General features: G+C 51.8%; 2 protein-coding genes and 1 long non-coding RNA gene across 14 annotated transcripts; 2 read left to right on the forward strand and 1 right to left on the reverse strand.

Annotated features, from left to right (window-relative positions):
* The first annotated feature begins 140 nt into the window (after positions 1 to 140).
* Positions 141 to 17,635, forward strand: HEXD (hexosaminidase D). Of its 3 annotated transcripts, XR_014257610.1 has the most exons (15): positions 141 to 253; positions 556 to 605; positions 2,394 to 2,534; positions 5,299 to 5,408; positions 7,107 to 7,194; positions 11,636 to 11,800; positions 12,915 to 13,098; positions 13,937 to 14,008; positions 14,139 to 14,334; positions 15,113 to 15,195; positions 16,128 to 16,206; positions 16,282 to 16,383; positions 16,569 to 16,658; positions 17,030 to 17,173; positions 17,265 to 17,390. XR_014257610.1 is itself a non-coding variant. In XM_082442084.1 (14 exons), exons 2-14 carry the CDS (start codon positions 591 to 593, stop codon positions 17,449 to 17,451), a joined length of 1,512 nt encoding a protein of 503 aa, XP_082298210.1. In that variant the 5' UTR covers positions 141 to 253; positions 556 to 590; the 3' UTR covers positions 17,452 to 17,635. The 3 variants fall into 3 exon arrangements, 2 of the variants coding, with proteins under 2 accessions (XP_082298210.1, XP_082298211.1); XM_082442084.1 differs by lacking the exon at positions 17,030 to 17,173 and having other exon boundaries at positions 17,265 to 17,635; XM_082442085.1 differs by lacking the exon at positions 17,030 to 17,173 and having other exon boundaries at positions 11,636 to 11,749; positions 17,265 to 17,635.
* On the reverse strand, positions 17,607 to 23,868 carry CYBC1 (cytochrome b-245 chaperone 1). Of its 10 annotated transcripts, none has more exons than XM_082442197.1 (8): positions 23,763 to 23,864; positions 23,176 to 23,394; positions 22,595 to 22,722; positions 21,718 to 21,759; positions 21,042 to 21,115; positions 20,374 to 20,470; positions 19,608 to 19,752; positions 17,607 to 19,195 (listed from the first exon to the last, which is right to left on the reverse strand). In XM_082442197.1, the coding sequence occupies exons 3-8, from the start codon at positions 22,677 to 22,679 to the stop codon at positions 19,075 to 19,077; spliced, it is 564 nt and encodes a 187-aa protein (XP_082298323.1). In that variant the 5' UTR covers positions 22,680 to 22,722; positions 23,176 to 23,394; positions 23,763 to 23,864; the 3' UTR covers positions 17,607 to 19,074. The 10 variants fall into 10 exon arrangements, with proteins under 10 accessions (XP_082298323.1, XP_082298324.1, XP_082298326.1 ...); XM_082442198.1 differs by having other exon boundaries at positions 23,769 to 23,837; XM_082442200.1 differs by lacking the exon at positions 23,176 to 23,394 and having other exon boundaries at positions 23,769 to 23,868.
* Positions 23,869 to 23,969: 101 nt separating this feature from the next.
* Positions 23,970 to 26,238, forward strand: LOC309650606. Its single transcript, XR_014257633.1, has 3 exons — positions 23,970 to 24,105; positions 24,669 to 25,206; positions 26,072 to 26,238. It is a non-coding gene; the product is annotated as an uncharacterized lncRNA (long non-coding RNA).
* Positions 26,239 to 27,281: the final 1,043 nt, after the last annotated feature.

Consider the following 27,281-nt stretch of genomic DNA (forward strand, 5'->3'; position numbering starts at 1 on the left):
TCCGCACCCTCTTCTGTGGGGTTTCCACGCCCCTCTCCCCCGGCCCATGCCACACCGGAGGGCACTGGGTCCAGTTGGTGCTCAGTGCACATGTATCTGTTAGGCCCTGCTGCTTTGTTTACAACATTCAATTTCCCTAGAGAACCTTACGTCCAGTGGGCAAGAAGATCTTAACCAGCCCTGTGGAGATACCTGATTCTGAAAGAGAGGAATTAGCAGTGAGTTTCATTCATGAGGATTAAGTCTGAAGAAGGTGAGTAATTTACTGATACAGGGGGAAAAGAAAACCTAGTTAGACTCATTGAACAAGAAAAGAGATCTGCCCAACAGTCCCGAAACTGGGGAAATCAGATGCCATTTCCTGGTAACTTACCTGGAAGCCCGAGGAACTGGGACAATTGCAGACCTGCCAGGTTGTCTGGTAACAATAATGACAGTTGACCCAAGTCTTTGAAATAATCACATTTCTATAGACTTCATGCAGGAGGGAATCAAAGCAAAGAACTACACACTCACAAGATGGATTACTGAATTCTCCCTCTCCTTTTCCTTTAGATTTTGCAGCAATTTACATTGGTAAACAACTCTGAATGTGTCTGATGCAGGTAAGATGTTTGTGTTCATTCCTACTCTAGGGCTACAGGAATAATAGGAGGATTTCTCTCTGAATACGAGGAGGCACACACAGGACCAACGCAGACTTCTCAGCTCAAAATTTTTTCTGTTGGGACTTCCCTGGTGGTCCAGTGGTTAAGACTCTGCACTTCCAATGCAAGGGGCGCAGCTTCGATCCTTGGTCGGAGAACTAAGATCCCACATGCCGCACGGTGCAGCCAGGAAAATATTTTAAAAAAAATTTTTTTTTCTTTTAATTCTATTCCCAGGAAAATAGATTTGGGTTTTTTTTTGGGGGGGGGTGTTTTTTAAATGTAAAACAATTCAGCTTTAAAACGTTGCAGTTTTTCAGAATGCTTTGTCTTAAACTCATCCACTTCTCAGTGGTAATTTAGGTAATTGCTTTAAGAGCTTTGTCATTCATTGAGACTGTCTTGAATATAGTTTATTCTTAAAAAAAAATCAAACTGATTGGTTTCTGTGTGCACTATATTATTTCTTCTGTTATATTATGGATTCCTTAAGGTCAGGGATTTATGAATCCTTGCACAGAATGAGTAGTTTGAATTACTGAGCTGAATATATGACCAATACACAAAGATTTTCTTTCGTTTTCCCATCTAATCCTTTGTGTTTTATGATAGAAGAAATAAGATTTCACTGTTTCCCAGCTGCTTCAGTATCATCCAGATACTTTCTCTAGTTTAATATAAACTAGCCAGCACTGATTAACTTGTGGCTTACTTGTTTTTTAAATTATCAATGGCCTATTTTAAATCATAGACAGTTTTCTCTGACCTAGAATAAATTTTTAGAATTTCTTCCTCCGTACAACCAAGCTGACTTGAACTCTAGAAATATAATTGTTTTTAATGCTATTCAAAGTAGAATAAAATTGAGGATAAATTTTCTACAAAAACATCATATTGCGGGGCCTGAAAAGTGTTTGAGATATTTGCCTGTTTTCACTGGCATAGTATACATAGGATAAGAGGATCTTTAAAACAAGAAATTATTTCGCAGTCATTTGTGTTATTACAGATTATAGCCATCTTATAAGGAAACAATGCTGTTCTATTTTAGGGACAAATCACAACTAACTGGCAAGGGTCCCTATGTTTGAACATGGAGACAGACATCTTGTTTTTTGATTTGGCTGCGCCGCGTGGCATGCGGAATCTTAGTTCCCCGACCAGGGATCAAACCCATGCCCCCTGTAGTGGAAGCATGGAGTCTTTTTATTTATTTATTTAGTTAGTTAGTTAGTTAGTTAGTTAGTTATTTTGTCTGCGTTGGGTCTTTGTTGCTGTGCACGGGCTTTCTCTCTAGTTGTGGCAAGCAGGGGCTACTGTTGCGGTGCACGGGCTTCTCATTGTGGTGGCTTCTCTTGTTGCAGAGCACAGCTCTAGGTGCACGGGCTTCAGTAGTTGTGGCACGCGAGCTCAGTAGTTGTGGCTCGCGGGCTCTAGAGCACAGGCTCAGTAGTTGTGACTCACGGGCTTAGTTGCTCCGCGGCATGTGGGATCTTCCCGGACCAGGGCTCGAACCCGTGTCCCCTGCATTGGCAGGTGGATTCTTAACCACTGCGCCACCAGGGAAGTCTGAAGCATGGAGTCTTAACCACTGGACCGCCAGGGAAGTCCCAAGACAGACATCTTGATTGGATTTCATGTTGGTGAAATGAGTTCCCTCCCAGTTCATATTAGAATTGAAACAGACATTGGAAGGACCAGGCCAGTTGAGCCTCTGGAGTCTATAACCCTGAATTTCTCCACTAGGAAGAAGTGCCCAGACAAGAGGTTTTTTTGTCACATGACTTCACAAAAAATAGTATGATGTCGGGTTCCTCACCATTTAAGATGCGACTAGTTCATCTGGACCTGAAAGGAGCCCCACCAAGGGTCTGCTACCTCTCAGAGGTGAGAGCTCCCTTTCTCCTCTAGAGAATCACTTTGCCTTTGGTTTGGTTATGAAGTTGTGAACAATCAGTGTTCTGTAGACGTGTGCTTGGAACACAACCGTGGGTTCTGAGTTGGGGCACGGTGGTGGCAGCAGCATAGATTTTGAATTTCCCCCAAATCCCCTCACAAAGCAGACAGCAACCACGATAGGAAAAGGAAAAACAGAAAGGACAAAAGAAGCACACAACCTCTTCATTGTGAGCCGAATCGTGTTTCCCAAAAAGATATGTTTAAATCCTAACCTGTCGGACCTTGGAATGTGACCTGATTTAAAGATACGGTCTTTGCAGATGTCATTGACATAAGATGAGGTCATATGGAGATAGGGTGAGCCCTAATCCAATAAGTGGTAGCTTTATAAGGAGAGGAGAATTTAGACACAGAGACATACACAGAGGGAAGATGATGTGAGGACACAGGGAAGGTACCACATGAGGACAGAGGCAGAGATTAGAATCGATGCATCCACAAGCCCAGGAGGACCAAGGGTGCTGGAAACTCCCAGAAGCTGGAAGAGGCAGGAAGGATTCCCCTTACAGCCTCAGAGGGGGAGCATGGCCCTGCTGACACCCTAGATTTTGGACTTCTGCCTCCAGAACTGTGAGAGAATAAATTCTTACTGTTTCAAGCCACCCAGTTTGTGGTGACTTCTTAGGGTAGCCACAGAAAACACATGTACTCTAAATCAAAAGTAGGCATCAGGGTATCCCCGTGAATTCCAAAACGCAAGGGGTGGGGCCAAACCACCGACAGCACAACACCCACGTGGGGTTAGCAGCCGGGCAGGGGGTGGTAGAGGAAAGAGAAAAAAGAATTCAGATGATGTCAAGACCAGAGGACCCAGAAAAGAGCCCAACTAGTAAAGGTCTCTCAGAAACTGGGCCAGTCGTCCCTGGCTCCAGGTTGAGGGTGAGTGCCCAAGGCTTCAAAGCACTCCAAAATACCTTCCAGAAACTTCTTCCAGAAGGACAGAGCCCACACTAAGGATACAGTGTTGGGGAAAAAATCCACATTGAGCTGGGCAGGAACATTGAGGGTGAAGTGGAGAGAAGTTTCAAATACTGGGGGGACGGGATCCAGAGGGAGTGGAGACCACGTGCTGTGGCAGTAGCTGCACAAAGTCCGTAACTGCTAATCCTTTATGTAACAGCAGCAGAGGGAGCCCTGGGCTGGCCTAGCTCCATCCCAAACAGAAGAACCTGCTCTCAGAAACACAAGAAAACACATCTCATTTAAAAATGAGCAACAGAAAAGGAGTGTGGTTGTGCCAGACAAAGACACTGTAAGAAAAAAGAGGACGATGATCTGAGTAACAGTGAAGGTGCACCAGGAACATGTGACCACAAAGCAGATGACATAGTTCTGCAGTATTTCAGAATCAGAGCAGAGATACTAAGAAAGTGATACAGTTATGGAAGAACAGCATAAGTCAGAAATAGAAAAGCCCAGAAATGTGACAGCCAGACAGAAGGAGGTTGTGAAAAGATTGCCTCCAGACTCGGGAATGAATTAGAAAGCAAAAGAAAAAAAAAAAATCAGAAACGGAGACTAAACTAGAAAAAGAACAAAAGTGAATAGACACCATGGGAAACAGTATTGGGAAATAAATGGCCAAGAAGAAAAAGTCAAGTGTGAAGAGATAAAAGCATGGTGACAAATGGATAGATGTGGAAGACAGGCAAAGAAGATCCAGCTTATGTGTAGCTGGAGCCCCCATTTCATTACCTGCTGCTGCTGACAGAGAGGTTTAGACAACAATTTCTTATTCCTCCTGTTTCCACAAGTTGGCTGGGTGGCACCCTTAGGCTGAGCTTAGCAGCCTGTTAGCCACCCACAGCACCAAGGATCCTTACCACCCCCAATAGAAATGCCAAAGAGGCCACCCAGTGGTCAGACGGCCGAAAGGCTACAAGGGAAGCCAGGAACAAAAATGCTGAGGAAAATACGAAAATGCTGTAACCATTATGTTCCATTTGTGTAGGTGACTGACCTGGGTTGGTTTGACTCCTTTCCACAATCTGCCTCTTCTTGTAATTTGTAGTCAGTTATTGATTACCCATTTTACAATTATCCCAGCTAATTCTTAGTCCCAAACTGATTTCCTCCTTCCATCCAGCATGCTTCAGAACATCCCCATATTCTTGGGGAAAGAAAACTTCTGATAGCAACATCAACAAGAATGCTACAAATCACATAAAACTCACAGTGGCCCTTGTCTGGAGGTGGGTTACTATTCTAAGTTTCTGCAGGAGCCCCCTCCCTCAGCGCCCACCCCTGGCCGTGATGCCAGGCTAGAAGAAAATCTCAGTCCTGTATACAGTAGACACAGTCCTAACAGTCCTGGAGGATAGGGATCCGTGTTCTTTGAGATAAAGGTAGAGAAAGAAGTGGGGGAGAACCAGGGGAGGGACCCCATGAGCACAGTGGGACAGCCTCTTTCCTCCTTCATCTCCCTCCTCTAGGCTCCTTCCAGGTGCTGCAGTAACCCTCCAGAGCCCTGTAGGCTCCCCTTGCCCCAGCTCCCCCCCCATTCCGCCCCCTTATATAAAATGAACACATCACTACATTAGAATTTGATTTGGCGTCACACGGAGTACACGGGAAAAATACAAAGATCAACTACAATCCATGTCCATCAGCTGGAAGAACAAGTCCATGAGCTTCACATGTGTCACTTTCTGTTCAAATAGTCATTTCTTCATCACATCCCTCTCTCCCCCAGATATTCCCCCTGTTCCGTGCCCTGGGTGCAAACGGCCTCCTCATCGAGTATGAAGACATGTTTCCCTACGAGGGCCACCTGAGGCTGCTGAGGGCCAAGCACGCATACAGGTACCCGAGCCGCCAAGCAAGGCGATGCCTCTGCAGAGAAAATGGGGTGTGTGGGGCGGCAACCTGGAAGGGAGGGGAGGCCAGGCGAGAATTGAACGACAGCAGGACAGTCCTCTTCTGTCTTGTTAAATGCGTGTCTTTAATCATAAAAATAAAGCATGTTCACTGAAGAGAATTTGGAAACGTTTAAAAGAAAATAAGCATCAGCTATGATCCCCCACGAGGAAGCACTGTGATCTGTTTCAGTCTTGTCTGGGTGTGAAGTGCGTGGAGGACACTTTGACAGGTGTCCATGCAGGGGAAGGAGGGCTACTGTTTAAGGTGGGGTCTTCACCAGGAAAGTGAGGATTAAAAGGGAGAGGATCAGAATCAGTGAAGCGTCATGGGTGCACCCCACTTGGCTTTAAAATTATGGGTATCCATGTAAATCAGTAATAAATGGCCCAAAAGAAAATGGGCAAAGAACATTTTGATCCCCAAAAAAGAAAGAAAAATAGCCAATAAGTATATGATAGTAATAAAATAACAGTGAAATGCCATTTTGGCTACCAAATTGGTGAAGCTTTTAAAAAAATGATAATGCTCTGTGTCCACGAGGGTGAGCAAAAGCAAGCCTCCCACTGGTGGGCTGTAAAGCAGCCCAGCCGTTACGGAGGGCAGCTTGGCTCCATGTGGTAAAACTCCCAGCAGGTACATGTGGGCAGGAAACCGGAAAGGCATGAGCCAGAGCATCAATGTGGTGAGATGGCGGAGGTATTCGTGTTTATTCCTACAATGAACACGTTTTGTTCCTTTGTTTTTGAAAGTGAAAAAGGTGCCAGGGTTCCGGTGAAGCTTGAAAAAGGTATATTTAAAGACAGAACTTTATATAATCAATTCATTTATAGAACTGGTTAACTTTAGAGATGGTTCGAACACATACAGAAGTTGAGATAAATTCACAAATGACAACTCACGGTGGAGCAGGCAGTGGGCCCTTCCGGCATGGCGTCCTCAGTGCCCTCAGCGACGGAATGCTGGCCTGAAGGGACACTCCCACCCGAATCTTGAAACTTCTTTTTTTTTTTCCTTTATTAAAGGGATCACCAGCCTTTTCTATAAAGGGCCGGACAGTAGATATTTTAGGTTGTGCAGCCCATCTGATCTTTGTTACAACTATTAGTGGGGCAAAGGCAGCCACAGGTGATAATAATGAGTGGGCATGGCTGTGTTGCAATAAAACCCTATTTGTGGACACTGAAGGATGAATTCCATACGATTTTCACATGTCCCAAAATATTCTTCTCTTGAGTTTTCTCAACAATTTTAAAACAGAAACCATTCTTAGGTCACAGACTGTACAGAAACAGGTGGTGTGTTTGTTCTCAGGCCTGTCTTCCCACCCTTGCTCTAAAATATGATTGCTAGTGTGGCTTAGTTTCTTGTAAAATGAATTTAGCCTCTTGTTGAGTTTGGGTCAGAATAGCTGGTACTATTCTCACAAGAAGTAAACTGTTACTTGACATAACAGAGCATCGTTTTCCTAAATTCTAGCATGGGAGTCTTCTCTGAAAACTTAAGACTATCCATTGGGCTTTTCAGAGTTAGCGACCCTGCTAGTTTCCGCAGTAGACTCCCCCAGGAACCTGACGAGGGGGGTTGGGGGGAGCCTGAGTGGAAGCCAACGTGAACCTCTCTGGGTGGTCTTGGTCTCTCTAGCCCCTCCGAAATCAAAGAGATCCTGCATCTGGCCACACTGAATGAGCTGGAGGTCATTCCCTTGGTGCAGACATTTGGGCACATGGAGGTAAGTGGGAGGAAGGGAAGTTACCTGGTACCCAGGTGTGGGGTTCAGGGGTGCACGGACGGGGCCAGACACAGGCAGGGAGCAGCTCAGCACTGTACAGAGAGGCTCTGTGAACAGCTGAGGAGCTCGGAGCTCTAGGTGGGAACACCCTCTGTCCAAGGAGGGGAGGGGAAGAGCTGGATGGGGGGCCTGATTCCCACAGAGCCCTGCAGACGGGGTGGTTTTCCTTTTTAACGTGTATTCATCAAATTATTATTGCGCGAGGTGAAATACAACATTAAGAAAATGTGCTTTCTAGGACTTCCCTGGTGGTCCAGTGGGTAGGACTCCGCACTCCCAATGCAGGGAGCCCGGGTTCAATTGTGCTGCCAATGCGGGGGGCCCGGGTTCAATTGTGCTGCCAATGCGGGGGGCCCGGGTTCAATCCCTGGTCGGGGAACTAGGTCCCACATGCATGCTGCGCCTAAGAAGTCCGCGTGCCACAACTAAAAACAGATCCCGCATGCCATAACTAAAGATCCTGCATGCCACAACTAAGGATCCCACGTGCCGCAACTAAGACCCGGCACAGCCAAAATAAATAAATAAATATTTTTTACAAAATACTTTATTAAAAAAAAAAAGAAAACGTGCTTTCTGTGTTCTCCTTTTTCACTTAATGTTGAAAATATTTTCCCAAGCTCCTATGTGATCTTCAAAAATATTTTTCACGTCTGCCTCAGATAAGGGGAAGCAAATTAAACATAACACTGATTTAATGGCTCTCAGGCTCCGTTTAGATCTATCAGCAGTCCTTCCCCCACATCTTCACTTTCACTCCCAGTGATGGCGCTTTCCTTCCTGTTCAGGGATTCTCTCCCACCATCTGCCCTCCAGCTCTCCTGGTTGACTCTCCCTGCTGTGCTCTCTGGGCTCCGGTCCCGACACGCTCTCATTACCCACAACCCCCTCCTCCTAAACCCTACGGCCTCCTGGTCCCCGGCTCTGGCTGTGCCCGGCATCTTCTCCATGTGCTGTCCTGTAGCTGCACTGGACTTGGCTGTCCCCATGGCACCTCTTGAGGGCCCTCTACTCACTTCACACTCCTTCTCTGGACAAAGCCATTTCCCCTCCTGCTTCCCTCTCCTGTCCTCAGTGACTCCCAGGACCCCTGTCTCTAGTGCAGACCCTGGGTTCTAGTCTACAGTTGTCTGCTTAGCGTCTCCGTTGAGAGGCCCCTTCCAGCCTCAGGGAGGGGCTGTACCATCCCCAACCCCCGACACCAGCTGCATTTCCTGTCTACTGTCAGGTCCTACCCTTTGCTCCTCTGCCTCCTGAATCAGCATTCCCTCCGTCCCACTGTCACCATCCTTGTCTAAACTACTGCCTGACCTGCTGTGAAGTCCTCCAGTGGGTCTCCCAGCATCACTCCGCCCATCCCCACCCCGCGCCCTGCTCCCCACCACAGCTGGTCTGAGCGCCTCAAGTACAGCTCCATCGTCCCACGCCCTCCTGCTCCTTAAGTGGCCTTGCTCTGCGCTTAACGGTGGATTCGTCTCCTGGGGCTACCATAGCAAAGGACCACAAACCAGGCGGCTTAAACTACAGACATTTGTTCTCTCACTGTCTGGAGGACAGCGGTCCAAAATCAAGGTGTCAGCAGGGTTGGCGAAGACTCTACGTCTGGTCACTTGCATCAGAATACTCTCTTCAGCAGTGAAGCACAGTTCAAGGATTTTGCGCGTTTTACTTTCTGAACTGTTGAGTTTTTTAAATTCTTTGTGTATTCTGGACAAAGTCTTTTGTTAGATACGTGACTTACAAACATTTTCTCCCAATCTGCAGTTTGTCCTTTCATTCTCTTAACAGTGTATTTCAAAGAGCAAAAGTCTTTAACTTTGATGAAGTCCAGTTTATCGGTTTTTCTCTTCAATGCATCATGCTTTTGATGTCATTTCTAAGAACTCTGCCAATCACCAGGTGATGAAGATTTTTCCTGTTTTCCTCTAAAGTCTTACACTTGCACATTTTCCATTTAGACTTATGATCCATTTGGGGTTAGTTTTTGTGTGAGGTGTGAGGTGGAGGTTCATTTTTCTTGCATGTAGTATGGCACTGCTTGACCAATGGTGCCAACACCATTTGTCAAAAAGACTGCTTTCTTTGAGATTTGGTATTGCCTTTGCACCTTTGTCAAAAATCAGTTGACCACATTTATGAGAATCTATTTCTAGACCGTATTCTGTTCCATTGATCTATGTGTTATTCCTTTGTCTATACCACATTATCTTGATTGTTATAGCTTTATTGTAAGTCTTAAAATCAGGTAGTGAGATTCCTCCAACTTTATTCTTTTTCAGAATTATTCTGGCTATTCTAGTTCCTTTGCCTCTTCATATGTATTTTAGATTCAGTTTCTCTATGTATCTACAAGAAACCTTACTGGGATTTTGATTGGGATTGTGTTAAATCTGTATATCAGTTTTGGCGGAAAATTACCTCTTTACTGTGTTGAGTTTCCCAAACCACGAACGTCGTATGTCAGCCATTAATTGTGTTATTCCCCTAAATGTGCCTTTTAGGTTATGATGTGTTCAGGTTTGGGTTTCTTTGCCTTTATCTTCCTTGGAGTTTGATGAGCTTCTTCACTTTTGTGAAGTTTGGGGCCATTTCTTCATGTTTTTTTCTGTCCCCTTCTTTTGGGACTCCTTTGCTCATGCGTTGGTAGCTCGGATGTTGCCCTATGGTCTCTGAGGCTCTGTTCATTTTCTTGTACCTTTCCTCGGTTACTCAGATTGAATAATTTCTGTTGATCTTCTGTTCCAATCACTGACTCTTTTGACATTTCAAATCTGCTGCTGGGCCCATTGAATGGATTTGTCTTTTTCCACACTGCGTGGCTTGCAAGATCTTAGTTCCTCGACCAGGGATTGAACCTGGGCCCTCGGCAGTGAAAGCGCAGAGTCCTAACCACTGGGCAACCAGCGAATTTCCCCTGAATGGATTTTTAATTTCCCTTATTGTAAATAGTTTCCTTTAATTCTTTTTTTTTAATTTTTAAAAAATTAATTCATTCATTCATTTATTTTTGGCGCTTTGGGTCTTTGTTGCTGCACGCAGGCTTTCTCTAGTTGCGGTGAGCGGGGGCTACTCTTCATTGCGGTGCGGGGGCTTCTCATTGCAGTGGCTTCTCGTTGCAGAGCACGGGCTCTAGAGCACAGGCTCAGTAGTTGTGGCGCACGGGCTTAGTCACTCCGCGGCATGTGGGATCTTCCTGGACCAGGGATCGAACCCGTGTCCCCTGCATTGGCAGGCGGATTCCTAACCGCAGCGCCAGGGAAGCCCTTCCTTTAATTCTTGGAACATATTCGTAATAGTTTCTTTGAGATAATTGTCTGATAAATCCAACATCTAGGCCCACTCAGCATCAGTTTCCATAGAATTGTTTTTTCTTTGAGTCTGGGTCCCACTTTCCAGTTATTTGCATGTCTCAATTTTTGGTTGAAAACTGGACATTTCAGATCATATGTTATAGCAAGTCTGACTTTTCCCCCCATGGGTAGGTGTAAGTTGCCTGGATTTAATCTGTCTCCCCAGCTGTGTGTGGTCACGGATGCCTCTGTTGTTTTTGTATTCTTGTTTTTGGTTTTTGCCCTAGGGGTCACTCTTCGGTCTTCACAGCTGATGATTCCGCAGGGTTTGGGTGGTGGTTGTGCCCGAGCCCATAAGGCCCCCCCTTGTGCCACAAGGATTGGGGGGCCACACTCAGGGTTCAGGCAGTTCTCAGTCTGCCGCGGCTTCTGCTTTCCACCCAGCCTGCTCGGGCCCCTGGGTGTGTGTGGCCCCAGCCAGCCGGTGTGTAAGGAGAACATGTGTCACCTCTGTCGCCCTATGGGGACCGCAGAATTCAGAACAGTTTGCCACTTTTACTGACAGGTCCCCAAAGGCCGGGTTTACCCACAGCCAGCCATTGTGGGGGGTGGGAGCACCTAGGCAGAAGCTGCAGAATCTGTTTTTACCCAAAGTTATGGCAGCCTTTCATGAACACGCATTTCCCAATTTGTTGTTCACCTTTGGTTGGTTTCTGGAGCCCTAAAACGGTCATTTTGGACAAATCATTCCACTTTGTACTTGTTTTGGGGAGAGGATTTGCCAGCCCCTTCACTTGAGCAAGAAGTCCACCCGTGTGTAGTTCTGTTGTGAAGGGAAGCTGTCTTTTCCATTTTCTCATTCAGCCCAGTCAGAGTTGGAAGGGAGAAGGGCTGTTGACCAAGCAGCCATGTTGCTCAGAGACCCGCCCACTTGGCACCCTGGCTCTGGTCCGCAGTGCAGCCCTGCCGGCCCCTCCGGGGACTCTAATAGACGTGAGGCCATCAGGACTCAGAGGCAGGAGCCGGACTTCGGGGAGCTCGGGGACAAGCTCCTCCCCAGGGTCACCAGCTTTCCTATTGTCTCCCCACAGTTTGTGCTAAAGCACGAGGCTCTGGCTCACCTCCGGGAAGTGGCACTTTTCCCCAACACCCTGAATCCCCACAAGGCGGAGTCCCTGGCACTGGTTGGAGCCATGATTGACCAGGTGATGGCACTGCACCCGGGCGCCCGGTGGCTCCACATCGGCTGTGACGAGGTGGGTGCCTTGCCTTGCCTTGCCAGCAGGCGGCTCCCCCAGCTCTGCAGCAGCCCCTTTTCTTCACCTCAAGGTCACCTTCTCCCACCTCGTGGGTTCTTCTCTTAAATAGAAAAGTAGTTCCAAGGATAAAGAAGTGCTGGCCGAGGAGATGTCCCCAGTGAGGGCCTTGGTCCCAGCTGACGGGTGATCTCGCGCCGGCGAACCTGCCAAGCCAAGCAGGGTGCAGTGGGGTGCAGGCACCCACAGGACAGCAGCAGAGCAGCCCCTGGTTACGGCACATTCACGTCCTCGGGGTCAGTGTGGCCATGAGTTTGAGCCAGTTGAGAAGTGCAGTTTTGGACTGTGGGAGAAAGGAAATACCACTTTAGGGCCGTGGAGCACTGGCTGGAAAGGTGGTTCCCGGGGGTGCCCTCCTTGTCCTTGAGAAACACAGTGGCCAGGAAGATACCGAGCCACCGAGCACAGTGACCCAAAGGCCTCTGCTCATCTGAGCTTGGGCATCTGAGATAGGATGGTGGTTTGTAGACATTTTACCCCAGAGTTTGATCCTCTTCTTCAAAAAAAATCTCTTTTTTTGTAGTAAAATACACATAACATAAAATTTACTGCTGTAACCACTTTAAAGTGAATAATCCAGTAACTTTTAAGTCATTCTCAGTGTTGTGCAGCCCTCCCCCCGGTTACTGCAGGACCTCTCATCTCCCCGCCCCCCCTGTCTTCCGCCCCTGCATCTATCAGTCTCCTTTCCATTTCTGCGTTGCCCCCTAAGCACCCCATAAACGGAGTCCTGCCCCGTGCGTGGGCTTCTCTCACTGGGCACCTTCTCCAGCGTGGCTGAGTGACGTTCCAGCGTGTGGATGGGCCACGCTCTGTTTATCCATCTTGTGTTGTTGGACGTCTGGTCATTTCCACCTTCTGGCTGCTGTGGAGACCCTGTGCCCAGGCTCAAGGGAGTCTTGAGTCGAGGTTCGGGTCTCGGTGCAGAAGGCAAGGGCACCCTTCACTGTCTCCTCCCCACGGGCAGCTGGCCCGAGAGTCTCCCAGGCCACAGCGTGAACCCGTGGGTGAGGATGGGTGGTCCTGGGGCAAACCCACCTGTGTCTCCTCCCAGGTCTACTACCTCGGAGAGGGTGAGGACTCAAGACAGTGGCTGCAGCAGGAGCCCAACACCAGAGCAGAGCTGTGTCTGTCCTACGTGGAGGCGGTGGCCAGCCACGTGCAGGCCCAGCACCCCACCACGACGCCCCTGGTGTGGGACGACATGCTGCGGGACATCCCCGAGGACCAGCTCTCAGGTCGGCCAGGCATGGCCCTGGGGGGCTGGCCAAGCTCCACAGGGCGCTTCCTGGTGCCATGAGGGAAGGAAGCCGAGCTACTCTGAGCCCCCGACTGTCAAGGAGAGACCGTGTAGTAGATCCGCACCAAAGCTAACTCCAGACCATCCTGTTAGGACCGTTTCTCATGTGAAAACGCCATTCCCCTAGAAGGCCTCCTGGAGTCTTGCCAGGAGTACTGTTGTGAGAGATCTGACCCAGAGAGCAGCACGAGGCCCCGAGGGGCGCTGGCCATCAACAGGCAGGGGTGCGGGGCGGCAGGGGCCCCTGGTGGCACTTGAGAGCTTCCAGTGCTTCTAGGGGCCTCGGCCCCACACACCTGCACGGCCAGCCCTGCAGGGGCCTCTATTGAGGTTCACACCGGCTGGTGGAGGGAAGCAGTGGGCCCCCAGCCCTCCGGGGCCCAGCCTGCCTGAGGCTCTAGGTTGAGACAGGGAGGTCATGGCCCGTGCTTCCGCAAGGCCCACCCAGGTGTCCTCGCTGCAGCCTCTACCACATGTGGCCACTTGGGTTTTAATTAATTACAATTAAGTCCACTTAGCGGTATGTTCCTGTTGCACCTGGGCCGGCCCCGCGTGCAGACAGCATGTCCCCCTCGAGGGAGCTTTGGGACCGCTGGCCTGGGGCTCACCCCTGGCAGCTCCAGCAGTGTCCAGTCACTTCCAAAGCCGGCTGGGCTTGTGGCTGCGGCATTTACAGCCAAAATCATAGCATAGTATTGAGTCTGTACTTAAATTCATTTTAACGCAAGAAGGGAGAGTTGGAGGGACACGCCCTCACAGCCTCTCTCCACCCCCAGCATCGAGGGTGCCGCAGCTGGTGGAGCCTGTGCTCTGGGACTACGGGGCCGACCTGGACGTCCACAGCAAGGGTCAGTACCAGAACAGAGCCCAGCGGTCATGGGCTCCTCCCGGTTTTCCACCCGGACGAGTGTGTGTTTCGGGCTTCCCGGCTGCACCTCCTCAGGGTCTGCCACTCACACCTCTCACTTGCTCACCCAGCGCTCCTCATGGAGAAATACCGGAAGAGCGGCTTCTCCTGGCTCTGGGCCGCCAGTGCCTTCAAGGGAGCCACGGGGGCAAGCCAGGCCCTGACCCCCATCGAGCACCACCTCAGAAACCACGTGCAGTGGTTGCAGGTGGCGGGCAGCGTGCCAGCGGACACGCTGCAGGGCATCGTCCTGACTGGCTGGCAGAGGTGAGGCCATGCAGGCCCCAGGGACGTTCTTGGGGCCGGCCTTTCCCGGGAGGGTCTAAGCGGTTCCCGTCACCTAGGACACACCGCCCTCCTCGGCCCATCCAGTCTGGGCCTCAGTCCTTCCCTCCATTCGGTCAAGGGGAAGCAGCCGGCCCTCTGAGGAGGGTGTGGAAGGACCAGCTGCACAAAACAAGCCACTTGGGGTCAAGCCCCTCGCGCCACACTCTGCAGAGGGGACGCTGCTCGGGGTGTTCAGGGCCCTAGGGCACTGGCCCTCCTGACCCATGTCCTGTCCGAACCACACGTCTCTGCATGTTCACCCCGCCCTCCCCCCCTGCCCGAGGTCATGTTGGGAGAGGCATGAGGACAGACTTCGGCTTGTGTAGGATTTCACACCATTTGAAAAGTAGAGCTACAGGTAAACCCCTGGTCCCAGGCAAGTCCTGGCCTCAGGTCCCATCCTGAGGGGGAGGCCAGGTGGCCCTGACACCAAGAGCAGGAGGCCCTGAACCCACAGGAGGTAGCAGGAGGCAGGGCTGACCCACTGGACCTCAGCCCTCACTCATAAAGCTGAGTCAGAGGTTAACTTAGGGATTTCAGGGTGGCAACCACAGAGCATTAAGCCCAGGCAGGTCACTCTGGGTGGGGTTCCTGCAAAGCCATGGAACCTTCCGGAAGCAGCAAACGCTCTGCAGAAGCTTCTAGATCCCTGTCCTGTCTCGCGGTGGCTCGTGTTTGAGCATCTGCTGTGCTGAGCGCCCCTCTCCCACGGACTTAGGTATGACCACTTCTCTGTGCTGTGCGAGCTGCTGCCCGTGGGAATCCCGTCCCTGGCTGTCTGTCTGCAGGTGCTTCTACATGGTATGGTCCCCTGCTCCTCCCAGGAAGCCTAGTGCCCGGGGCCCCCAACTGCCACCTCCTTGGGGCTGGACTGTGGTCTTCCAACCGGTGCAGGAGAGGGGAACACACCCATGGCCCCGGCTCAGCCACCCACCCACCCCACTGCAGCCCGGGTCTTCGAGCCTAAACCAGGACACAGACCAGGAAGTTAGGGGGACATGCCCCGCAGGCACAGTGAACCCACAAGAAAATTCATCATGGATAGGGTGCAGGAGAGGGCCCACCTTCGCTGCATAAATAGCCTGAATGCCCAGTGCTGGTGGGTGTGGCCCCAGAGGGGCAGCTCCCTCACTTCTGGTTCTCGAGGGAGCAGCCAGGTGTGGGCATAGGTGCTTAGAGACAGAGGAGACCAGCAGGCAAGGTTGGTGACGAGGCCCTGGTTACATAAGCTGCATATTATACGGGACCAGGTGGGAATTTAAGTAGCAACGTATGTGGTGTTGGCACAGAAAAACGTCGAGGTGGTTGAGGAAAGTGAGGACTGAAAAATAAACACACTTTGTATTGTGCTGAGCTACAGGGAGGTGGAAGGACAGATACTGGGACTCTGGCTTATCCTTTTTTGAAGTGTCAGTTCTGAACTCTTTGGGGAAAGGTACAGACAACAGAGCAGATGCCTGTGCTAATAGGAGCGCGTTGGCCTTGGCACCCCTTCCCCAGGAGGCAGGCAGCACAGAGCCTCCAGCATGTCCTCACCTCCCTACCAGGCTGCAGTAGCCTTGGGCTAACCCATGCCTGAGGTCAGCATGGGCCCAGCTGGGCCTGGCCGGCAGTCCTTCTCAGTTGCTTTGCCCACCACCCATGCCTGAGGGCCAGGAGGTCCAGCCAGCACAGAGTCCAGGCCACCTCCTCCTCCAGAGGCCCCTCCAACCTCCGTCTGTGGTTGGTTTTAGGAGGCTTTGCCGAAAACGTTAAAGCAAGAGTGGAGAACTTTCTTGGGACTTCGAGCTTGGAAGCAACGGATTTCAGGAGGTAACACCCTCACCCCCAGCCCTGCCTGTCCCCCCATATTTGGATGCATCCTCAGCACAGTGGCTCCCTGTGCAGTGAGAGGGCCGGCTCCTTCCCTGGCAGCGACATCTTGAACCTCATCACACAAGTCAGCCTCCATCTGTGCAGCTCTGTGGATGCGCTGCTGGAGAGGGACAGGTGAGTGGGCAGGGGAGTGACCCCCCCACCCGGCAGGGTGAGGGCCAGCCAATCCTGCAAGACTTTCTGGGCGGAAAACAACTTTTTAAAATTTCTACCAGATTTTCAAAGGTCTTATTTTACAACCACCGAGTCTGCCTTACGAGCCACAGCGTGCCTACCTATGTGTGTGGATTTGCCCCCAGGTATGTGACCGGCTGGTTCAGCCCCTACCATCGCAGACGGAAGTTCATCCACCCCGTCATGATCCAGCACATCCAGCCCCAGGCACTCAGGTAGCCCACACCCCTCCCAGCCGTGCCCATCCCCGAGGCTGCCCACCCTCTACTGCATGCTGGCAGCTTTCTGGACAAGCTTTCTAGGTATTGCAGCCGTGGATTCCTAGGTGACTCAACCGAATCAGCTGTGCCTTTAGGCTTTAGAGAAGCTGGGGCGTTCCTGCCTGAGAGGGTGAGGGTCACCAGATGCCCTGAGCAGGGTCCAGGGCTCACCATAGAACCAGACTGCCTAGGGCTGATCCTGGCCCTGCAGCTGCATGTGTCACCATGGGGACAGGGTCCCAGCCAGCCCTCCCCAGTGCTCTCCTGGCTCTGAGGCCAACACAGACTGTCCCTACTGAGTATAAGATGCAGTCAACTGTCAACAGGTTCATGCACCAAGAAAAACCCTGCCAGCCAGTTGTGAAGTGCCTTCTAGTTTCAGAGGTCAAACTGTGACAGTCATTCACTTATTCCCAACAACCCTATGAGGCTGGTGCTAACGGCCCTGTTCTATGGATGAGTAAACCGAGGTACGGGATGTACTGACCCGTGGGGTTCTGGAGGCCATGAGGTATGCCCCAGGGCCCTCGCCAGGCAGGCTCACTGCCTCCTGGTCTTCAGTCTCCTGGCCAGGTGGAGCGTTCTCGTGGGGGAGCTGGAGGCTGCCCTGCAGCGTGTCTTCTACCCAGACGCGGTGGAGGAGTGGCTGGAGGAGAACGTGCGCCCCAGCCTGCGGCGGCTGCAGGCTCTGCTGCAGGATCTGGGTGAGGCAGCCGGCGCCAGGCCTGACTCGGGTCAGGACCCCTGAGAGGAGGGGGCCAAGCTCAGGCTGTCGGCCTCCCTGCACCCTCATCCAGCTGCACCCAGCCCCACGTGCGCCTCCTGAGCCCTGGGCAGTCATGCCAGCAGACAGCGCCCACAGAAACAAGAGTAAACATGGAAGGAAAAGACACTCTGGGCCTATGCAGTGATCAGCATTAGAACTTTAATTCTTTCAAAATAAAAAGGAGAGTGGAAGCCAGAAATCTGAAAGACTTAGTTACTGGCCCTCACGATGGTCTGGAGACCCTCCTCGCCCAACCCAGCCCTGGGAGAGGGGAGCTGGCCAAACGCCCTCCCTCCTCCAGCCCAGGGGCAAACACACAAGAAACCAACCATAGCTGTTTCACACCTTTTAAGAAAAAAGTATTTCAGGTTTAACCATTTAGAAACCTAACTTTGGCATGTTTAAATGACCTTGTGCCCAAACTAAGGGCTGGCTGGCGGCCACCACTGATAAGGGAGAGGATCTCATTTCTCTGGAGTTCCCTGGAAGTTGCTGTCTCTCACCCAGGCAGCCTCAGAACCCCTGATCCATGCAGCCGTTCCCAGGTGCACAGCCTCATGGGTCCCTCACTCAGAGGTGCTCTGGGCACATGCTGTACCTCGGAGGAGCCTAGGTTCAGAGAAAGCAGGAGAAAACCAATAGTGCAGCTGAGGGTCAGTGTGGCTGGCACCCAGACTCCACGAGGGTGGCTGCAGCTGGCTGCTCAGGCGCTGCTGAGGGGCAGCCATAAGCCCAGCGATTCTGGGCCCAAACACACAAGCCCAGCGCCAGAGTGCGAGAGAAGCTGGGAATCTGGGTTCTGAGGGATGGGTCCAGGTTTTTAAATGCTGCACGAGGCTAGAAGAGAGAACTTCTGCCTACACTGGGGGCAGGGGCAGGAAGTTATCCTCTCTGTGAGAGCCCGGCTGCAATCCTGGTTAGACTCGAGATGAGCCACCTGAGTGGACAGCGGTCTGGGGGCTGTGGAAGCCTCAGGAGTGGCTGCAGCACACCACCCAGGTGTGCCCCTTGGCGTCCACCCTGAGCCCCGGCAGCTCCGCAGGCAAGCACCTCACTTCTGACCACTGAGGACGTCCGCCTGCGGGGAGGGATGGGCATGGGGAGCAGGGCAGGAGATGGGATTCCTGGGGATGACATGTGGCGGCAGCATCCTCAGAGCCTAACCCAGCTGCTGGCCCTGCACTGGCCCGCTGGCACCTCATCACAACCCTCAGGACCTGGTCCTGGTGAACCTCCCAACCCAAAGAGCTCAGCCCTGGCCCTCACACCCTGGGACCCTGGGTGTTCTTGCTTCCCACTTCAGAGGCCTTGAGCCCCACACAGCTAGCACGTCTGGCCTGTCCACACCAGGCCACTGCCCCAGCGGGCTGTCTGATTCCAGGAAGAGACGGATCTGAGGCCTGTGCCCTCTCTGGACCCCTCAGAGCCTGCAGAGAAGGTCCCACTGTGGTTTTGCTCAGAGGACAGAAGCAAGCAGCAGGAACGGCTGAGGGTCCTGCCCTGGGGCTTCCAGGGACATAGCCAGGAGCTGAGGAGGAGGATTTGTAGGCGTCCCATCAGTCCTGCTGGGGCCCCACCAGAACCAAGGCAGGGGTCCCGTGGAGGTCAGCTCTGGTCCCCGAGGCCATCGACCTCACTGTCACTGCTCTGAGACAGCTCCACGGGACTCTCAAGGCAGTGCAGCTCCAGGAAAGTAGTGATGAGCTTGGCGATGGCTTCCACGTCACTGGTCCAGACCGGCACCAGGAGGAAGGGTGGGTTATTGTGACAGAGGTACTGGCCACCCCGCAGCAGCCACAAGACCATACCCGTCTCACCCCAGGTATCTACCTCCAGGGTAACCCACTAGGACCCAGCACCTTCAGTCCTGATCCCCACCCTCACCTGACACTAGCCCAGTCCTCTGTGCCCACCAGGGACCCCTGACGTCCCCATCCCCTCTCTGTCCCTGTGGGGACCCCTGACCTCCCCCTAGTGGGTGGTGGCAGGCCTGGCCCCCCGGCCTCACCTCCTCCCCCACATTCCTGAGGCCTCTCTCCATGCCCTGCCGTGCTGGGCAGTCCCTGGGGAGGACCACCTGACTGGGGGCGAGGGCGAGGGGCAGCCCTGGCCAATCAAGTCACCTGTCCTCAGCTTACCTGCGGTGGCCCATTACAGCACTCTGCGTGAGGGGGTGGGAGAAGCCCGTGGCAAACCGAAGCACCACCACATAGCCCTTCCCGAAGTACCGGACCTTCTCCTCCTCCACGTTCACGTCCCGGATGTCACTGAGCAGGACCACCACTGTGGGCAGGGCCCTGTCAGTGGCCGTGTCCCCCACCCACCCTGCCCCTCCCACCTGGGTGCTGGCACAGTTGCTTCGGGGCCACGATGCAGAGGATCACATCACGCTTGTCATGAAGCAGAGAGCACGTGTCACGCCACGTCTGAGGCTGGGCCCCAGAGGATGCTGAGACCCTGACCTTAGATGTCACAGGTCAGTGACCGCAGTGCAGGGTTGTGTGGCTGCTGGTTAATGTCCAGTCTGGGTGAGAAGGAATGTCCAGCAGGCCCACCGTTGCCTTGAAAAGCCCACCCCTTCTCTCAGTCTAACATGTCAGGGGGCGGCTAAGCACAGTGCTGCCCAGCTTTCTGCTTCATTTTCCCCAACTGCTGGAAAATGCCTTCCTGGTTTCTAGCGGCCAGTCACTAAGCTGGGGGCTGCCCAGCAATTTCCTTTGGGCCAGGGCACATCTGGGGTACACAGCGTCCACGAGGCAGGACACAACTCTGGTCACTGAGTGGCCAGCTTGGACCCAGCCCGTTTCCAGGCCTCAAGCCTGCTCCCTGCCATCACACAGAGACGCTCGCCGCCCTCCGTCCATCCCAGAGTAACCTGTGTCCTGTTCACTCCCCACACCTCACCTTGATCATGGCCTGCTCTGCAGAGAGTCAGCAGCTTCCTATACAAGCTGAACGTCTTCAGCACGACCTTCCCGGTGCTCTTATTGAAGACGGCTTCCTAGAACGCCAGACACAAGGCAGTCACCTGGCTGCTAGCCTGTGAGCCAGCCCAACACACACAGACTTGCCGACTGTGTCCCCACCCTCACCAGAGCAGACACACAAGGAGGCAGCCGCTCTTCCTTCCCATCCCAGTCAGAACCCCAAACCCCTGCAACCTGATCCCTCCAGGGGCTGGGGTGTGAAAAGCAGGAGCCTCTCCTCTCCGCACTCAAGAGAAGCGAGCACAGTGGGCAAGGTCATCAAACGAGGGAATGGAGATCGGCAGTCAGAGAGCAATACTGGGGCCAGGCGACCCAGAGGACACGTGAAGAGGGACAAAAGAGAGGCGAGGGAGGTGGCCTTGCCCTTCTATTCTAGGAGAACTTCTGGGAGAACAACAGCTTTAGAGGATTCCTTCGCCTAGGGATGGTCACAGACAGGCAATGTCCAGAGGACAAGTCCTGCTATCCAGAAACCACTAAGCTCAAGTTTCAGTATGGAGCGGGGCCTTTCTTCCTACTTTGATTCGCACTGCAGGGAAGCCCAGGAGCCCAAAAGCCTGGGCACCCTTCCTGCACTGGCCTCACCTCCCAGTCCTCCAGGTTCTGCACGGCCACGAATAGACAGCCCGTGACATAGAAGAGCTTCCAGCCCAGACTATCTGGGGAGCAAACACAGGAAACAATCAGGCGAGGGAAGGCAGCAGAGGGGCGAAGGCCAACGTGCCCAGACACGGTGCCCCCTCCCCAGCACAGCTGCTTCCCCGACCGAGGGCAGGAGTGGCACCTGGGGGCCTGGCTTGCTGCCCATGCCTGCAAGGACACCCCACCCCCGCCATGGCCACCTAGCACTGCGGGCCCTGTCACTTGGGACAGGACGTGCTCCACCAGTTCTGCCCTCACTCTCCCCCTGGGTGTCTACTCGTGATGACAATCACAGCATGGTGAGTGAGAGCAGAAAGGTGGGAACGCTTACAGGGAGCCGCTGAAAGCACAGAACATCCCTGCAACAGAACATGAGGCAGACACAAGAGTGCCTTTCTGAAGAATATTTTATGATACATGAAAATGCTGAAGATATAAGTGAAAATCGTAAGGTGTGGGGGACACACCAGCACATGGAAGTGGGCCACATCCGCAAACAATTTAGAGGCAGAGGCAGTCCCCAAAGCCCTGCCCTGGCAGATTACAAATGATGGGCTTTCCTTTTTTCTCTCTTCCAATCAGCTGAGGAAGTTCCTGGGGGGCAGATAATGCATCTCACCTCCACTGTAGTAGGCAGCAGCCAGGCCAATCGACAAGATTCCTGCGAGGAGAAAGCAGGTACCTTCCCATTGGGCCACCACCAGCCCAGAGCCCAACTCCTCCCAGGACCCACAGACCCAGGTAAGCAGGCCCTTCCCATTGCCAGGGATGGCTGAGCGCAGGGAGCAGGGGGCAAGAAGACCACCAGGCTCAGAAGTGGGGGAAACAACCGGGAAGTCTGTTCAGAAGAATGTTCTACACCAGTCACAGTATTCACTGGACACATGTCTACGTGAGGTTGCAGAGCTGACGGGGGAACCAGAAAGAGGAACCTGACGTGGGTTTTACCCACTGATGGCACATTGTGTGGAATGAAGACCAGAGTGAAGGTAAAGAATCACAACCCGGCACATGAGACAAATCAGGCAGAGTCCTGGGAAAGAAGGCCCAGAGCCAGGCTGCTGAAGGCACAGCAGCATCTCCCCACACACCTAGGTTCCAATCAACATGGTGCAGCTGCCCAGGGAGTGCAGGGCCCTCCAACGGGTACTGACAGGGATGGAGGCCAGGGCCCCCGCCGCCTTACTCCTCACTGTCTCCATCAAGTGGGCCCTGACGTAAATCAGATACCTGGGACTGGGTGTATGAAAACAAGCAAAAGGGGAAGTACGGGGACCTCAGAAGAGCATGCAGAGTATTAACCAAAGGATGTTAAATGGTGAAAAAAGACAAGACAGACACACATCATCTGTAAAAGCACGCGTAGAGGATAAAAGTTGGAAAGGCACAATAGTTGCTATATCTTGGGGTAGTAGAACCACGGAAAAATTTAGTTTAATTTTCATCCTTTTTTAAAGTTAGATTTTTAACTTGAGAAGAAATATGAACATCCTTACCAACCAGCAGGGACCAGGACCTGATGCCTGGAGCCCTCTTCAGATGGAGGCAGGAACTGGTGCGTGTCTCCACCTGCATATACATCCCTGGAACGTGCTGCCACCACTTTCAACAGGAGACCGGGGGGCTGGGGAAGGGCAGATAGACAGCTGGAGCCCTCGAGCCACTGCCAACAGACAAGAACCCAGCTCCTCTCTAGAACAGGAAGCCAGGCTGCCCACTAGCAAGGCCCACACAGGCTCAGGAACCAGTCAGCCCGTGCTGACTGCAGTCTCTGTGGTCGGGCAAGTCACTTAATCCCCCAGAGACCTGTAAGGAAGGTTCTTCTCTGCTCAGTTGTAATGGTTGCACTGGGGCTTTGTCCCCTGCTCCAACTCACAAAGCATCAACAAGCACTTGATCATCACCTGCTCCCTTCCTACCTGGAAACCTCAGTCTCTTGGAAGCCGTTAGCCCCCAGCAGGCTTCAAACTTCCAGCACCCTACCGGAACCTACCAGAACACCCTCATTTCCCTGTGCTGGCCTCTGAAAAAGGGAACTGAAAGTCTCATCATGGTTTGAGTCTGTATTGGCACTGACCGAAAAAGCCGGCTCTGCGGTCTCCTACAGCTGCCAAGAAGAACAGTCTGCACCCAGCAGAGGGAGCGGAGGGTCCGGAGAGTCCAGAGCACCGGTTTAATGAACGAGTCAGCAAAGGGGATTGATCTTCCACACGTGGAGAATTCTGCCCTGCACGCTACAATACGCTCGAATTGCTGGCTCCAGGGACCCCGTTCTGGGTAGCTTTTCAGATATTCCCTGTGAAGTCAAGTCAAATTTCTGACAACAAATAGTTAATTCAGTTCACACAAACAAAGCCAGGATCCTGGGACATCACCGGCTCCTTCCCCTGACATGCCTCATCTGTCTCCACGCGCGACTCAGCCGCCCGCGGGGCGAGATCACGCCTGTCACCGGCACAAACCACCCTAGACACGCCCCGCTGACCCCTGCGGCCACACCAGGCGCCCCGCCCGGCTCGCACGCCGCCAGGCCTCCGGGGCATTGAGCCGGGCCGGGTACCGAGACCGCGCTCCCGGCAGGACCCCGGCTGCGGGAGCCGCCCCCCAGCCCACCCCGCACCTCCCACCCGCGACGGCGGCACGGCCCGTGCGTCCACCGCGGACACTAACCTGCGTGCGCGCGCGCGGACGCGGACGCGGGGAAAGGCCGGACCTCTAGGCTTCAGTACCCGCCGGCCTCCGACTTCCGGAGCTGGGGGCTATGTCGGCTGACTTCCGGACCCGCGGGGGCGGATGGGACAGCTGACTTCCGGACCGGCGGGCGGGCGGGCGGACGCTAACTTCTGAGCTCCCATTCAGCCTTCGAGGTGGGAGAACGGGCGGGGCTATAACGGGAGGTTGCCTACGGAGCAGCAGAGGCGGCCGCGTGGTGTGGTGTGCGCGCCCGGGCTCTGAGCAGATAGCGTTTGGGGTCACAACCTTTAGAAAGTCCGCAAAGGAAGGTGAGGTGAGTTGTACCACGAAACATCCGCTTAGGATGGTGAGAAAACGTGAAGTACGTAGTTAACCTCACAACAGATACGTACGAACATTATGGTAGATTCTGTAAAAACTTTAATAAGAAATATTAAAGTAGAACTAAGATATTTGTTCATGGACTGGAAAATTATTGTAAAAATGTAAATTCTCCGAACGTGATCTGCAGATTCAATTGCGAACCCAGTAAGAATATCAACAGGTTAAAAAACTAAATCTGAACAATGCTGCAAGGCACAGTGGAGGAGGGTAGGGGAAAACCAGAGATCCTTGACCCCCAAAAAACTCAGTGTAGCTGGGGAAACTGAACATTCACATGTTCGTGATGGCAGTTTTTCTGCTGCTCAGAAGCTTGCCCCAGTGTCTGGGAAGGAGGATTGTAGTAGGAGAGACAGTTTTCTCCAAGAAAATCTTGAATGGCCGCTTCGGTGGCCTTCCTGCTCCACTCTCCACCAACACACTCAGCACCTGTCCCCACAGCCCCCACATGAGGCCCCAAGCAGGACCCTGACTTGCCTTTCTATTTTCCACCAGATGGAGAAGGACCCTACAGGACAGCCTCCACCACACGGCCACTGCCTGCTTCAGTGACCTCCAAACTGGGATGGTCAAGATGATCTGTGGAGTGCTAGAAAAACGTACTAGAGCTTGTATTCCTACTTATTTTATGTTTTTATATCTATTGTCATGTGTCTTATAATTTACATAAGATTAATACACAGTGCATATTACCTTATAAAGAAATATACATACATAGATATGCATAACCCTAGATGTTTTATCAATATAGGCACAATGTCAAAAATTTGGAGATGACTTTTCTATTTTACCAGTCTCCATATACTCTCCGCCTGTGGTTCAGAATCACCTGGTGGGTTTGTTGAAACACAGACTGTTGGACCTGTTCCCAGCAGTGGATGGGGCCTGAAATGTACATGTGCTGCTGCTCTGGGAACCACACTCAGAGAACTTATGCTCTAAGCTGGAACAGAAGAAGGTTCTGCCTGAATGTGGCAGGTTTCCTGACCTGATGCCTCAGCTCACATTCCATCTTCTTGAAATGCCTTCTCGGGTAAGATCCCACACCATCTTGAAGGTCCATTTGAATTGGTTAGCACCTCCTTTAAGTCCCTGTTGCTTGGTGCAGCTGAAAGTGATCTTAATTCCTTAGGACTTAGGGAGAACTGAGTTGATACCCAGAAAATTCTACTTTGCATTACAGTTATCTGCATAATTTCACCTTTTGTACTAGAGTACAAGCCATTTAAAAATGAAGCCTACACTAGCTTTCTACTAATGTTAAATGAGTGAACAAATGATGTCTGATTTGGTTAAAATCCTGCTGAATACTGATAAGAGCAAAAGTCTGGAAATAAATACAAAATCCATAAATAGGGGACTGAGTAAAATCTGCATATTTTGCCAGTTATCAATGCATTATATCTCTGTTCTAAATTCAGACTTCATTGCCTGTTCTATGAAAATGCATCTGAGCCCTTATTTTGTTCTGTGCTCTCTGGCATGATATTAAGCTTTGTCAGTAGAGGGTGCTGGAGACACTTGGAGGAAGAGTTTCCTTTCCTGGTTCTGGTTCTGTTGTGCTGGATCCACAGGCTCCTGCAGTGCACAGGGCTTCTCCAGTGTCCAGCTTTTACAATACACAGTGGCCAACTGCACCCAGCATCCACCACCTTCCCCAGCAACCCCTAAGTGGTTTTGTAGCAGAGTGCCTCCAGTGAGACTGTCAGGTCTGAAGTAAGAAATGTACAGGGAAATGTATTAAAAAGCAAAGAGACTGGGCTTCCCTGGTGGCGCAGTGGTTAGGAATCCGCCTGCCAATGCGGGGGACATGGGTTCGATCCCTGGTCCTGGAAGATCCCACATGCCGCGGAGCAGCTAAGCCCGTGCGCCACAACTGCTGAGCCTGTACTCTACAGCCCGTGCTCTGCAGCAAGAGTAGCCACCGCAATGAGAAGCCCGCGCACCGCAATGAAGGGTAGCCCCCGCTCACGGCAACTAGAGAAGGCCCGCGCACAGCAACGAAGACCCAACGCAGCCAAAAATAAATAAATAAAATAAATAAATTTATTTTAAAAAAAGCAAAGAGACTATTAATGTCTTGTCAGAAGAATTCAACAGCATAATCAAATAGTGGATAAGAGGAATTTCTCATTATGGAAGTAGTCCTGCTAATAAGTGAAGAAGAAATGATGGGAGTAAAACATCACCCTAATGAGGCTTCCCTGATGGCGCAGTGGTTAAGAATCCGCCTGCCAATGCAGGGGACAAGGGTTCAAGCCCTGGTCCGGGAAGATCCCACATGACGCGGAGCAGCTAAGCCCGTGCGCCACAACTGCTGAGCCTGAGCTCTAGAGCTCGTGTGAAACTACTGAAGCCCGCGCACCCTAGAGCCCGTGCTCCACAACGAGAGAAGCCCGCGCACCGCGACAAAGAGTAGCCCGCGCTCTCAGCAACTAGAGAAAGCCCACACGCAGCAACGAAGACCCAACACAGCCAATAAATAATTTTTCAAAAATCACCCTAATGAATCTAGGCAATCTCATCAATGGCTGCTAATTAACATCACAAAAAGGACAGAAAATAGAACCCCCTGAAGGGATTTCACAACACCATCTATGAAGTAGTCTTGCCAAAAAATTTTTACCTGTGATCAAGCCACTAGAATGTTTTAACTACCCTTTGCTGAAAATTCAGAACAAGGGTATGCTAAAGAACTCCACATGGATGCAGTCAGCGATTGCTGAAAACCCTGCAGTCAACCTGATTTCTTTATGATATGCAAGGAGAGAAGGGGGTATGTGGATGGAACCTATAGATTTAAAAAACAAACCAAAAAAACTCCCAAAACCTTAAGACTGGGAACTCCCTGTACTATATTTGTTAACTTCTAAGTGAGCCTTATTTTTTTTTCTAGAAACAAAGATTTCTAAGAGATAAACACAAACCAATAGAAATATAGACTAATAAAACATTGAACCTTATTTAGATCCTGATTGAAACTAGAAAAATGATGAGACCATTGGGGAAACCTGGACAGAAACCTGGACACTATCTACACATTTGATTAAACTAATTGTAACTTGCTTTTTTCACACATGATGATACTGTTGATGTTTTTAAAACATT

The sequence above is a fragment of the Balaenoptera physalus genome, assembly GCF_965194825.1.
Source record: "Balaenoptera physalus genome assembly, chromosome: 20".
NCBI lineage: Eukaryota > Metazoa > Chordata > Mammalia > Artiodactyla > Balaenopteridae > Balaenoptera > Balaenoptera physalus.

What these genes read in the sequence shown, in the direction of transcription:
- HEXD (XM_082442084.1), top strand. An exon ending in AGACATTTGGGCACATGGAG is followed by an intron (nt 7,195 to 11,635) that starts GTAAGTGGGAGG and finishes GTCTCCCCACAG; the next exon opens with TTTGTGCTAAAGCACGAGGC. An exon ending in GTCCTGACTGGCTGGCAGAG is followed by an intron (nt 14,335 to 15,112) that starts GTGAGGCCATGC and finishes CCACGGACTTAG; the next exon opens with GTATGACCACTTCTCTGTGC.
- CYBC1 (XM_082442200.1), bottom strand. Translation starts at nt 22,679, where the DNA reads ATGTATATGCAGGTGGAGACACGCACCAGTTCCTGCCTCCATCTGAAG. An exon ending in GTCCTGGTCCCTGCTGGTTG is followed by an intron (nt 21,760 to 22,594) that starts GTAAGGATGTTC and finishes TTCTCCTCGCAG; the next exon opens with GAATCTTGTCGATTGGCCTG. An exon ending in GCTGTAATGGGCCACCGCAG is followed by an intron (nt 19,196 to 19,607) that starts GTAAGCTGAGGA and finishes GGTCTGGACCAG; the next exon opens with TGACGTGGAAGCCATCGCCA.